Below are 14,659 nucleotides of genomic sequence, written 5' to 3'. Positions count from 1 at the left end.
CATAACACCCCTGAGTTCCATTCACGTTGCTATAAATGGCCAGATTTCATTCCTTCTCATTGCCATGTAGTATTCCATTGTATAGATAAACCACATCTTCTTGATCCATTCATCAGTTCATGGACATTTAGGCTCTTTCCATGATCTGGCTATTGTTGAAAGTGCTGCTATAAACAATGTTAGAAAGGCTACTGTAAATTCATGCCATATGTTCCAGAAGGTAGAAGAAAACAGACATAGGAAGAAAAATTGGATACATAAAAGTGAGTCAAATGTTACTTCTAGATATGAAAAACCCAATATCTGAAATGAAAAACACACAGGATAGGACTAATAGATTATACAGTGGGAAGAAAAGACCAGGAAACTTGAATACATGGCGATAGAAAATATATACACTGAAAAAGAAAAACTTCTTCATTTGGGGACAATATCAAGTACTCTAACATACATAAAATTGGAGCCCCATAAAAAGGGTGGCGGGAGATGGGAAAATATTGGAAGAAAAAGCCTAAATTTTCCAATTTAATGAAAACCATAAGCCCACTATCCAAGAAACTGAATGAATCCCATGCCTAAGAAACATTAAAAAACAACAGTAACAACGGCAACAATAATAAACCAAGGCACATCACAAATAAATGACTAAAACCAATAATGAAGGGAAAATCTGAGAGCAGCTGGGGGTGTGTGGAGGAAGAGAGACATATTATATACAGAAGAACAAAGATAAAAACAACAGACTTTCTATTAGAAGTTATACAAGTGACATGATAATGTAGAATTATAAAGTACTAAAAGAAAAATGCTAGAAACATGGAATTTTATCACCATCAAGAATATCTTTGAGGGGCACCTGGGTGACTCAGTCAGTTAAGCATCTGACTTCAGCTCAGGTCATGATCTCCTGGTTCAGGAGTCTGAGCCCTGAGTCAGGCTCTGTGATGACAGCTCAGAGCTTGGAGTCTGCTTCAGATTCTATGTCTCCCTCTTTCTCTCTGCTCCTACCCCACTTGCACTGTCACTTTTGTTCTCTCAAAAATAAACATTTAAGAAATAAAAAAGAATATTTTTGAAAAATGATGTTGAAATAAAGACTTAGTGAAACAAATCAAAAGGTGAGAGCATTCATTGTCAGCAGAACTACTCTACAGAATATGTCAAGTGAAGTTCTTCATGTTGGAATAAAATCAAAGCAGATGGGAACTTGGAGGTACACAAAGAAGAGGGAGCACCAAAAATGGTAAATATGTGGGTAAATATAAAAGACTCCTTTCTCACTTTTAATCTAATTAAAGATAACTATTTAAAGGTTTTTTTTTTTTTTAACGCTTATTGCCTTTCCTTTCCACAAGATACCATGCTAGTTCACTACGTTGATATTATCCTAAATGAACCTGGTAAACAGGAAGTACCAACTACTCTAGACATACCCAACTAAGTGAAATTTCTAGGGGTCCAGTGGTTTGGGGCAAGTTGATATCCCTTCTAAGGTGAAGGATAAGTTGTTGCACCTGGACCGTCCTACCACATAAAACGAGGTATAACGCCTACTGGGCCTGGATTTTAGAGGCAATATTGTATTTGGGTGTGCTAGCTATTCTAGCTCCTTTACTGAATAACTCTAAGGCTGCTAGTTTTAAGTGGGGCTTAAGAAAAACTATTTGGACCATATGATTAAGATCTGAAGGCACATAAAGTGTCAGTGCTAGATAGAGATGTTGTTTGGAGTCCTTGGGAGGCCCCTACAGGCAAATCACAGTATAGACACTTGGGAACTTGGAGAAAAGCCCTACCATTCTCTGTGAATAACTACTGTCCTAATGAGAAATAGCTTTTGGCTTGCTAGTGGGCCCAAGTGGAGACTCAAAGCTGAACCATGGGCCAGCAAATTACCATGTGACCTGAGCTGCCCATCATGAAATGGATGTTGTCTGGCCTGTTAAACCATAAAGTTTGGGGGCACCTGGGTGGTTCAGTCGGTTAAGTGTCTGACTTCGGCTCAAGTCACGATCTCACAGTTCGTGGGTTCAAGTCCCCCATCAGGCTCTGTGTGAACGCTTGCTCAGAGCCTGGAGCCTGCTTTGGATTCTGTATCTCCTTCTCTCTCTGCCCCTCCCCCAGTCACACTCTGTCTCTGTCTCTCAAAAATAAATAAATAAATGTAAGAAAAAAAAAAACCCATCAAGTTCGATGTGTGCAAGTACTCCATTATCAAATGGAAATGGTATATGTGAAAATGGGCTTGAGCAGACCCTAAAGGCACAAGTTGTATGAGAAAGTGGCCAAAATACCCTTGCTCCTCATTCTCTGTCCCAGTCTGCCCCTATGGCCTCACAGGGAGTTCCTTATGACCAGACAGACGACTGGGGGAGAGAAAACTCAGGCCTGGTTTGTAGACAGCTCTGTGTGATATGCAGACCCCATCCGAGAGTGCAGTGCTGCAGCACTACCACCCCTTTCCAGGACTATTAATCCTGATTATCAAGGGGTGTGGGCTGCCACTGCACAATGGGAGTAAGGAAGAGTATGCCTTGAATAGGACAGATCTCTTAAGGGGTCTCTTAGTGCTACAAGGACCTGTAATTAGTGAATGGAAAACTACAACAACTCAATTCATGCAGGACTGCTAGTGGCCCAGACATTCTAGGAATGAAGGTCACCCTACTAGGCAAAGAACCATGACCAACTGTGGTACTTCCTGAGGACAAAAGGAATATGGAATGGGAAGCAGAAATAGGTGGTTATAAACACCTGCTACAGCCACATGACTACTTGTAGAAATTGAGGAGTCCAGCCCCTGGCCAAAAACCTAAGTGTGGTTTTTCAGGCCCAACCACAGGCAATTAGAAAGGCTTTTACTACCCAGGAGGCCTCACTGGGAAAGCTGTCCTTAACACAATAGACTTGGTACACAGCCAATGTATCACAGACTTTAATGGGAGTTGCAGTCAATAACTCAGGTATCTCTTGCTCGCTATGCTCTTTCACATATTTGCATTCTTAGCCCAAGTGCCTCATTTCTGTCTATTTGGGACCTCCAATCAAGGGCCTCAGGTGCCTCTGATGAGGCCTCCTTATTGGGGGAAGAAAGAGAAACCTTAAAGATATTTCTACTCTGAGTCAGTACTTTTCCACTCCTAGTTCTTACCATTTTAAACAGTGAAATCACAACTGAAAAGCGCCCGCGTGCGTGCGCACACACATACACACACACACAAAAGAGAAGAACACTTATTGGCTAGGAGAGCTGAAATAAGAACGTAAAATGTTGCCTTGTTTGACTTCAGCTGAACATGTGCCCCAGGAGATGTGACATTTTCACCACTCTATATGTGTCTCGTAATGAATGCATAAGCACCATGAGTATCATTCTGGGGTCACAACAGATTTTAGTGAGAAAGGAAGTTCACAGATAAGGAACTTGCAAAATACTAAGGTTCAACCATATTCTGATCACAACAGAATTAAACCAAAAATCAGTAACAGAAAGATACCTGAAACATGTGCAATTATTTGGAAATTAGGTAATACACTCCCAAATAACACATGGGTCAAAGAAATCATGAGAAATCTGAAAGTATTCTGATCTTCATGGAAGTGAAAACATAGTACTAAAATATGCAGATAGATACAGCAATGCTAAGACGGAAGTTGACAGCTTTAAATGCTTATGTTAGGGAAAAAAGGCCTAAAATCAATGATCCAAACTTCTACCTTAAGAAACTAGAAAAAGAACAAATTAAACCCAAAAGCAAGCAGAAATGAGATAAGCAAAATCAGTAAAATAGCAAGCAAACAAACAAAAAACCAGAGAAAAACCAATGAAACTAAAAGCTGGTTCTTGATAAATTTCTAGCCAGACTCCTCAAGGAAATAATAGAGAAGACACGAATTATCAATATTAGGAATGAAAGAGTATAAATGACATATATATCATTACAAAGTATAAAGATATTGAAGGAATAATAATGAAGTATTATGAACAACTGCACTGCAACAAATTTGGCAAGTTAAATAAAATGCACAAAATTTTTTTCTTTTTAAAAAAGTTTTTAATTATTTTTTTATTTTTAAGAATGAGACAGAGACAGAGTGTGGGTGGGGGAAGGGTGGAGAGAGAGAGAGAGAGAGAGAGAGACAGACAGACAGACAGACAGACACAGAATCCAAAGCAGGCTCTTAGGCTCTAAGCTGTTAGCACAGAGCCCAATGCGGGACTCAAACCCACAAGCCATGACATCATGACCTAAGCCAACATCAGACACTTAGCCAACTGAGCCACCCAGGCACCCCTAAAATGGAGAAAATCTTTGAGAAACAAACTACTACAGCTCAATCAAAAACAAAAACAAAAAACTGGAGAACCTCAATAACCCTATATCTATGAAGGGAACTGAATTTGTATATATAAAAAAAACCCTTTCCAACAAAGAAAACTCCAAATCCACACATTACTTCGTGAATTCAATCAAGTAAAGAAAAAATAATACTAATTCTACAAACATTCCTCCAGAAAATAGAAAAAAAAATTCCAATTCATTTTATGAAGCCAACATTATTCTGATACCAACACCAAGCAAAAATATCACAAGAAAATTACCCTTGAGATCATTAGCTCTCATGACCAGACATAAAAGTCCTTTACAAAATTTTATACAAAGGATAATACCTTATGACCAAGTGAAGTTTATTTCAGGAATGCAATTCTGGTGGAATAACCAAAACTCAGTGTAACTGATATTACTAATAGACTAAAAAAGACAAAATCCACACAACCATCTCATCAGCTGTAGGAAGGGCATTTGACAAAATTCAACATCTATTTTCAGCAAACTATAGGTAAAAGGAAATATCTATAATCTGGTAAAGGGCATATATAAAAAAGCTGTAGCTAACATTATACACCCCACAGCATCAGAGTGAATGTTCTTCCCCTAAGATGGGAACAAGTTAACAGTATCTGTGTTCACCACCTCTACCCAATATTGTACTATAGATTTTAGTCACTACAGTAAGAAAAAAATAATAAATGCCAACCAGATGGGGAAGGAAAAAGCCAAAATGATATAAAATGTCTTTACTTATAGAAAACTTTACTATCTATATAGGAACTCCTTAGAAGTCTATAGAAAAAGCTAATAGAATAAATTTAGCAAAGTCACAGAATTCTCCCCAAATTGATAAGCAACTGACTTTAGCCCAGGCCATGATTTCACAGTTTATGAGCTTGAGGGCCGCATCCGGCTCTGCTGACATCTCAGGGCCTGGAGCCTGCTTCAGATTCGGTGTCCCGCTCACACTGTCTCTCTGTCCCTCAAAAATAAATTTAAAAAACCTTAAAAAAAACACCTCAATAAGAAAAACTCAATCAATGGGCAAAACAGCTCAACAGACACTTTACCAGAAGATATATAGAAGGCAAATAAACACATAAAAGAAACTTAGTACCTCTGGTCATTACAGTAATATAAATTAAAACCCACAATAAAATATTACTACACTTCTATTGGAAGGTCTAAAATTAGAGGCACCTGGCATCCAACTCTTGATTTCAGCTTAGGTCATGATCTAGTGGTTGTGAGACTGAGCCCTGGATTGGGCTCCACATTTAGTGTGGAGCCTACTTAAGATTCAGTCTCTCTCACTCTGCCCCTCCCCTGCTTATGCTCGCTCTCTCAAAAAAAAAAAAAAAAAAAAAGGGTCTGACCTTGCAAAGTGGGTGGTAACTAGAACTCTCATACACTGCTGGTAGGAATGCAAAACGGTATAACCACTTTGAGAAAACAGTTTGACAGTTCCTTAAAAGCTAAACACACACATCATAGGATCCAGCCAATGTACATTTTGGTATTTGTCCAAGAGAAATGAAATATATGTCTACATAAAGACTGTGGATGAATATTCATAACAGCCTTATTTTGAATGGACCCATATTGGAAACAACTTAAAATTTCCATTATTCGGTAAATGGATAAACAAATTATGGTACATCTATATAATGGAATAATGAGCAATGGGAAGGAATTGTTGATATATGCAACAACATAGATGAATCTCAAAACCATTAGGCTAAATGAAAGAAGACACAAAAAGCTATATACTAAAAACATTCTATTGAAGTGTTTACACAGCTATATACACTTGTCAAAACTCAAAGTCTATAGTAAAAATTGGTAAATTTACTGTTATGTACACAATATCAATAGTTTTTTTTTTTCTTTTTTGAGAGAGAGAGTGCACGTGTGCGGGAAGGAGAAGGACAGAGAGACAAAGTATCTTAAGCAGGCTCCATGCCCAGCGTGGAGCCCGACACAAGGCTTGCTCTCACAGCCACAACCACAAGATTATGACTAGAACTGAAATCAAGAGTCTGATGGTTCTTAATGCTGATTTTTAAGAAATGCACGACAGTGACAAACACATAATTTGTAATAGTGGTTTCCTTGGGTGAGATGAGGAAAAAAAGTTGTATGGAGGGAAGTAGCACATTGTAGATATCAACTACTGTTAATATCTTCAGGTTGTTTCATACATGTTTCTTTTATTATTAAAACAGACATTTAAAACGGAAGGAAGGTTATTATGAATAATGATGCAGGTAATTTTAAGAACCAAAAATAATGCCTTAATTCAATTCTGTACTCTTGATGTCCAATTTATAAAATAAAACAAGAAGTTGGGGTGATGCTGGAAATGATTTAGTATTAGCTATATTTAGAAAACTTCACTCTTCAGAATGACTCATTTCTTAAGCTTGAATTTTACTCTAACCAATATTCAAGACATTAACTCTTTAACAAATAAATTCACAAAGCCTGACTCTGAGGCCTGCTACCACTTACCCAGGGGATCCACCAATTGGTCAACCAGTCCCATTTTCTTTGCTCTGTCTGCACGAATGTTTCTACCAGTCAACATCATGTCAAAAGCAGCAGGCACACCCACCTAACAGGCAAGCAAGGATTAGAGTACAGGGGAAAAAAAATCAGAGTGACAATTACAGTTTACAAATCATTCAACTGAGCAGAGATTAAAATGAGAAAAATCAATCCAGATTTCTATGCTATCTACCAATCAGTTAATTTTTACATACCAATACACATTCAGGCAACTTCTGGGATTAGACACCTCCAGTGGAAGCTAAAATGTCTATGTTTCTTCTTTTAATTCAAATGTTAGGATTTCTGTCTTATAGAATTGATAAGGTGGAGAATTAATTACATGTTTCCTAAAATTCTGCACTTAGATATTATGTCATTCATATAATACTTAAAATTCCTTTCCTGGAACTAGTGGAGGCTGAGAAACAGGATAGTTTTGATAATGTCTTTGATAAAGAATTTTAGGCTTAAAGGGGTGCCTGGGTGGCTCAGTTGGTTGAATGTCCAATTCTTGATTTCGGCTCAGGTCACATCTCATGGTTCATGGGACCAAGCCCTGCATTGGGCTCTGTGCCGACAGCGTGCAGCTGCTTGAGATTCTCTTCCTCTCTCTTTGCCCCTTCCTCTACTTGTGTGCACTTTCTCTCTCTCTTTCTCTCAAAATAAATGAACATTTTAAAAAAATGTAAAAAGAATTTTAGGCTTAAAAATAGAACTCAGCTAGGGCTTCTTATGCAGGTACTAGAAGAATGGTTTCTAGCAACATTCAAATACCAACTAAACAACAAAAGAAACTAAGCAGTATTTTCTATACCCATATAGGCTTATCAATTCTTTCAATAAATCCTCTTGACCATTTCAATGAAGGAACGCACACTACTTATTATCAGAAAATTAATACCATAAATCTACCTATTTTTCTGCGACCAGCTGATATCAGCTTCCCTACAAAGAGTATTTCTACTGAGCCTTGTTTTCACTGAGCAATCAATGGTGCCCAAAGTTGTCAGGCTCAGTGGGCCCTTGAGTCTGATATTAAGATTTCTCTGCAGCCTCCAGGTCTGACTATTCTTCCCCTCTCCTTAAGAATTCAAAAGCTGGGGAGGCCTGGGTGGCTCAGTCGGTTGTGTGTCCGACTTTGGCTCAGGTCATGATCTCGCCGTTTGCGAGTTCAAGCCCCACATCGGGCTCTGTGCTGACAGCTCAGAGCCTGGAGCCTGCTTCTGATTCCGTGTCTCCTCTCTCTCTGCCCCTCCCTAATTCATGATCTGTCTTTCTGTCTCTCAGAAATAAATAAACATTAAAAAACAAAAAGGATTCAAAAGCTGGATTGGCCTCTGGTTCTATAGGGTATAGCAAAGAGATCATCCAAACCAGGAGAAAGGTCTGCCTCTTACATTTATCGTGAAATATGACCTATGGATTTGAAAAATTGATAAAATGGTACTGTGCACAGAAGGAACAAATTAAACTGTTAAGTTCAAAGGGCACCTGGCTGGCTTAGTCAGTAGAGTATGCAACTCTTGATCTTGGGATTGTAAATTCAAGTCTCTTAGTGGGTGTAGAGATTGCTTAAAAATAAAACATTAGGCACCTGGGTGTCTCTGTCGGTTAAGCATCTGACTTCGGCTCAGGTCATAATCTCACAGTTTGTGAGTTTGTTGAGTACTGCATTGGGCTCTCTGCTGTCAGGAAGAGCCCACTTCAGATCTTCTGTCCCCCTCTCTGCCCCTCCCTGCCTATGCTCTGTCTCTCTCAAAATAAACAAACAATAAAAATCTTTAAAATGGTAAAAATAAAATATTTAAAAAAATAAACAAAATCTTTAAAGAACTAAAAGTGCCAAAGACAAACATATTTTATTTATCTTTTCACTTCCTTAGGGACTAACAAAGAACCTTGCTCAAATAATCTGTTTAAAGATTTCGTTTTTTTTAATTTTTAAAAATGTTTTTATTATTTATATTGAGAGAGAGCATGCACATGAGCAGGGGAGGGGCAGAGGGAGAGGGAGAGAGAAAATCTCAAGCAAGCCTGATGCAGGCTTGATCCCATTAACTGTGAAATTATGACCTGAGCCCAAATCAAGAGTCTGATGCTTAACTGAGTCAACCATGTGCCCCCGTGACCAATCATTTTGATCAAGGAATTAAAAAAATAAAGAGTGGAATTGAAAAAATAAACACCAGGTGGGAACTAATTTGACAATAAACTATTTGTAAAAAAAAAAAAAAGAAAAGAAAAAAATGGGATTGTGAGGGTTGCCTGAGTGGCTCAGTTGGTTAAGCATCCAACTTTGGCTCATGTCATGATCTCACGGTTCGTGGGTTCCAGCCCCGAGTTGGACTCTGTGCTGACAGCTAGCTCGGAGCCTGGAGCCTGTTTCGGATCCTGTGTCACCCTCTCTCTCTGACCCTCCCCTGCTCAAGCTGTCTCTCTCTCTCTCTCACTCAAAAATAAACAAAACATTAAAAAATGGGATTGTGAGGCTATTACTGACAATATGTGATACTAAAAGTGAACTGCACATAAAGTTGGTCTCTGTTAATTTAAAAAAAAAAGAAAAAAGAAACACCAGGAATAAAATTTGTGATTTTTTAAAGTTTATTTTGAGAGAGCAAGTGTGCACGCACACATGCACACAAGTAGGGGAGGGGGAAAGAAGGGGTTTGGGCAGGGAGAGGGAGAGAGAATCCCAAGCAGGTTCTGCATTGTTAGTGCAAAGCCCAATACAGGGCTTTGAACTCACAAACCAGGAGATCATGACCTGAGCCAAAGTGGGATGCTTAACTGACTGAGCCATGCAGGTGCCCCTAAAATTTGTTATTGATCCTATATACTCATATTTTATTTTGGTTCTAAATTCTACAATAAATACCCATACTGGGCCTTTAGTACCAGAGGAAACAGATCTAAAGGGGCCTATAGGTAATGAAGTTCTAAAGGCCACAAGGGGCTTACACTCACCATTCTGGGCAGCCTTTGTGTGCCTCCAGCTCCTGGTAAGATCCCCAGCAAGACTTCAGGGGCACCTAATACAGTTTTTCTATCTTTTGTGGCTATTCTATATTGGCAGGAAATGGCAAGCTTCAAACAAATGAAAGAAAATCAGAATGTTAAAAATGTAAATTTATGAGACCTTAGGTTATGTGAGGGTCTAAAGATTACTTATAATGCAGGAATGTGCTCACAGAATAAATTGAAATTCATAAAACTGGCATTTGGTGCTTTCTATAATTTATCTTTCTAGCCTTATTTTATACTTTCCCAATTTATTACATTTTCTTGGGTTGTGGATCTCCTTAAAAAGCTGATGAAAGCTCTGGAAGGTCTCAAAAGAAAAGTGCACACATCATCGTATATTGCACGCCAAGTGGGAAGGCCTGTACCATCTGGAGACACTCCTTTTCAATCACACAGGCCTATTTATGCTGTCCTAATAGGTTCTGCTTACCTTTGTCTTTGCTCATACCGTGCCCATAGGTGGAATGACTTTTTCCCACTATTTTCCAGTTAATCATTCTTGCCCATCTTTTAGGACCAGGCATATGTTTCCTTGATTAGTATGTACCAAAGTGTTTATCACAGAGCTCAGCATGTGATAAAGTGCTCAATAAATGTTATTTTATTTTTCCCTCTCCTTTACTACATACTCCAGCCTAGTAAGCATCTCTTCTCCTAGATCTGACATTATTCACCATCTTTACTATGCACAGAGCACTTAAACACATACTATGTTCTGTCTGTCTCATCTAGACTTAGGTAGCTTAAGAGCATGAATCACACTTCTGAATCTTTGCCCTGCAAACCTGAACCAGGTTTCTAGAGTTGAAAGAGACCTTAGAGATCTAGTTCAAAACTTCTCAACTTACAAAAATGAAAACATCACACTTTGGTTTACTTGCTCTGTGCTAGGAGAATAAGGACTAAAACCTATCCAGAAGTTTGACAACTGAAAGGAAAGTTGATTCTCCTCCAGGAACTTTCTGCAGGCAAAACAGTAGTCTATGGGTTAGCAGCTTGTAATTCCCACCAACATGCTCTACAGTGTCTCAACGATTTTGGAATAAACTTGTACCTCAAGTCCGCCTCCTAAGCAGGATCCACTGATGGCAGCCACAATAGGCTTTGTGGACTTCTCAAGTTTCTCAAACATTCTCTGGCCTTCCTGTGATAGTTGTGTTACCTCTTCAGCACTCTTACAAGAGGCTAACATGCTGCAGTAAACATGAAAGCAGAGAAGAGAAAAGAAACAAAGACGAAATTATACCCTACTTTGTTCAACACCTCATCCACTGTATCCTTACCCTATCACATGTCAATATTTGAGAGTGAATCTTCAAATACTCAGAAGTTTAAGAATGGTTTTGCTTCAGATATCACTAATATCAATCAGCTGTATCATCTCTCCATAAAGAATGTTGGATTTCTGGATCCAGAGAACACGAAACAAAACATGTGGCAAAATTTTATTTTCTATAAAAAAAAATCATTAGATCACAAAGCACTGTACATGAGAAAAATCATCTTCTGGTACATATTTTCACTATCACATTAAACATGTTCACTGTAAGTAACTCTTAGATTGAACAGTAATCAAAATGACAGTGGGAAAAAAAAAGCTTTCAAGTTGTTTATAGATCTCCTAACGATTAAAAAAGATCCACTACACTAATGCTGTATTCAATTTCCTTTCATTTCAGTTTGTTTCACTTGCTACTTTGTTCTTAGAAACATTTAAACCATGGATTGTGTACACCTGATCAAAGCTGACTAGTTTTTGTCACTGTATAAACCCGGCGCTGCTCAGCGGGCCTCTCAGAGGCTACAAGTATTTTCCTATGGGTCTGGAAAGCCACCGCCAGGTAGCTTAGTGAGATGCCAGTGTCTCACGAGGCTCAAATAGCTGAGCTAGAAGAAAAAGCTTGATACGGATAATTTTGCTTTTTCTAAAAAATACACATTAAATAGTTATAAATTCCTAATCACTATACAAGAGTACACAATGTGGAGCAAGGTTTAAAACTATACAAACACCTTAGGTACATATTGCTCAGCCTATAATGCTGGCTATCATTGCATAAGGTACAAAGAAGAATATAACAAATACTCATATTTTGACAGAATTAACAACTGTTAACATTTTAAACCATTAAACTAACACTAAGATATCACCTCACCTCCTTATAAATGCTTTAAGGAACTGTAAGCAAGGTATATACGCACAACCTCACCATAAAAAAAAATATTAGCTGCATCACTAAGGTTCACTTTGACAACCTCAAGTTTTTAACAGCCACTTCATTTACCCTGAAACAACCATTTTCAAATGTTTGTAGTGTATCCTTCCAGACCAACTACGCATTTGTATCCATAAATAAGACATTTTATGTGTGATTTTAAAATGTTTACATATACTAGGGCACCTGGGTGGCTCAGTCGGCTAAGCTTCTGACTCTTTTTATTTATTTTTTTTAATGTTTTTATTTATTTCTAGGAGAGAGAGAAAGAGACAGTGTGAGCAGGGGAGGGTCAGAGAGAGAGGGAGTCACAGACTGAAACAGGCTCCAGGCTCTTAGCTGGCAGTCAGCACAGAGCCCGACGTGGGGCTCGAACCCACGAACCGCGAGATCATGACCTAAGCGAAAGTCGGACGCTTAACCGACTAAGCCACCCAGGCACCCCTAAGCTTCTGACTCTTGATTTCAGTTCAGGTCATGATCTCATGGTTCGTCAGTTCAAACCGTGCGTCAGGCTCTGCACTGTCAGTGCTTGGGATTCTCTCTCAAAATAAACAAACTTAAAAAAATACATTAAAATGTTTACATATGAAGTACATACTGTATAGAACATTCTGCAACTTGCTTTTTTTTTTTTTTTTTAACCTTAACACTAGGTCTTTAAGCTCTAACATTATGTTGTGAATCTAGTTAATTCCTTTGAACTGTTTTGTAGTATTTTATTATGTGAAACTTCCACAGTTTAGTTATCCACTTCCCTACTGACACTTAAATGCTTTAAATTTTTCATTATTTTAAACTATACAGGGCTGAACATCATCATATATGGGTCCTTAAAAACAAAGGGTGGGATTTCTCTAGCATGTATAGCCAGAAGAGTATCACTGAATTATATGATACATGCATGTTCAATTTTATTAAATGCTGCCAAAATGTTTTCCAAAGTTGCTGTGCCAACTGGCATTCCTATTATTAATATATTAACTGTCTCATTTCTCAAGTCCTTGCTAACAAGGCATTTTGAAACTTAAATATTTACTGGTCTGTTGGGTTTAAAAAAAAAAAGGGGTCATCTCACTGTTAGCTTAATTTTATAGCATTTTCTGTTTTACTCAAATACTCTCTTAGAACTGCTTTCAATTCTTTAAGGAAAGGTTAGTCTTACATGGTTTAAACAATAAACCCCTCTTTTTTTTTAATCCCTCCAACATACTTGTGTAAATAATTTTAAAAAAGAAAACCTTCAGAGAATTTACTTCTACCTTCTTTTAAATGGAGGAGTGAAACATATCATTAGCCAAGATAGAAGGTGACTTCAAGCTTCTGAAAACTTACTTGATGTCAGCACCTGCAATAAAGCAGCCTGGCTTTGATGAGATAAGGACGGCACTTCTGATTTGATCGCTAGCCCAGATCTCATTCATTACTTCCACAAGCTCTGATTGTAGTTCTTTGTTCAGTGTATTCACCTGCCAAAGAGAAGTACATATAAATCTAAGGGTTGAAATCTGAAGTACCAGATGTACAAATAACCGTAAAATGCTATTTTGATCCTAGGAAATGTGTTTATCCAGCAGAAATATACTGTGAGGAGCAAGAAAGAGAGGCAGGGGGAAAAATTCTAAACCCAGTAGTTTTCTATTCAGCTTTGGCTGACTATAAGTACCCTTCCTTTAAAAATAGATCTACTCAAAGGAGGAACTCAGGGTCATACTCCTAAGAGTTTGAAATATATGCAGGCTCCAAATAAGTCTACATACATTTGTTGGTATGGAAAAGTTTGTATAACATGAAGAAAAAAAAGGATTCAAAATTAGACCTATAGTATGATCTTACTTTGTAAATATTATTTGGTGACACTAGATTAAATGTCAGAAGTGGCTACCTTCAGATTTGTAGTAGGAATGATTTGTTATTTTCGTCTTTATAGCTTTAAAACTTCCCACTGTAGGCATGTGTTGGTTTTGTGTTCAGAAAAAATGCTCAACTTAGAAAATTCTGAAAAAATAACTTAAGTGTGAATCATTGGTCAGTGGGTACCAAAATTTACTCTAGTGAGGGAGATTGGCTCTCATTTTCTTTAATGTGTGATAGTTGTTAATTGATTCCTTCTAGGGGCGCCTGGGTGGCTCAGTCGGTTAAGTGTCCGACTTCGGCTCAGGTCATGATCTCATGGTTTGCGGATTCGAGCCCCACATTGGGCTCTGTGCTGACAGCTCAGAGGCTGGAGCCTGCTTCAGATTCTGTGTCTCCCTCTCTCTCTGACCCTCCCCTGCTCATACTGTCACTGTCTCTCTCTCTCTCTCTCAGAAATAAATAAAACATTAAAAAAGTTGGTTCCTTCTAGGTCCTGCTATTCCATCTAGCCCTCTAGTAACAAAACTTGACACCAATTTTAGATGGGGGAAAAGCATAAGCTCCTACAAGAGAGGTCTTCTTGGCAAAGACTGGATTAATGCTGCATACTTTGTTGAAGGTGCCAAAAACAAATGCCACTTCGAATAGAATTTAACTTCCAACATGTGAACCACACTG

The 14,659-nt window shown here is 38.2% G+C and overlaps 1 protein-coding gene across 1 annotated transcript in view; it reads right to left on the bottom strand.

Annotated features, from left to right (window-relative positions):
• HADHA (hydroxyacyl-CoA dehydrogenase trifunctional multienzyme complex subunit alpha) overlaps positions 1 to 14,659 on the bottom strand; it is a 47,974-nt gene that overhangs the window by 22,688 nt on the left and 10,627 nt on the right. The window contains exons 4-7 of the mRNA XM_039238268.1: positions 13,460 to 13,593; positions 10,963 to 11,101; positions 9,852 to 9,971; positions 6,846 to 6,948 (exon numbers count right to left, since the gene is read on the bottom strand). Of these exons, the coding sequence (XP_039094199.1) occupies positions 6,846 to 6,948; positions 9,852 to 9,971; positions 10,963 to 11,101; positions 13,460 to 13,593 (496 nt within the window). The remainder of the gene's footprint in view (positions 1 to 6,845; positions 6,949 to 9,851; positions 9,972 to 10,962; positions 11,102 to 13,459; positions 13,594 to 14,659) is intronic.

The sequence above is a fragment of the Hyaena hyaena genome, unplaced genomic scaffold, assembly GCF_003009895.1.
Source record: "Hyaena hyaena isolate Hyena2069 unplaced genomic scaffold, ASM300989v1 scaffold_138, whole genome shotgun sequence".
NCBI lineage: Eukaryota > Metazoa > Chordata > Mammalia > Carnivora > Hyaenidae > Hyaena > Hyaena hyaena.
Note: the sequence above shows the minus strand (reverse complement) of the source record. Positions and strands in the feature narration are given on the sequence as shown.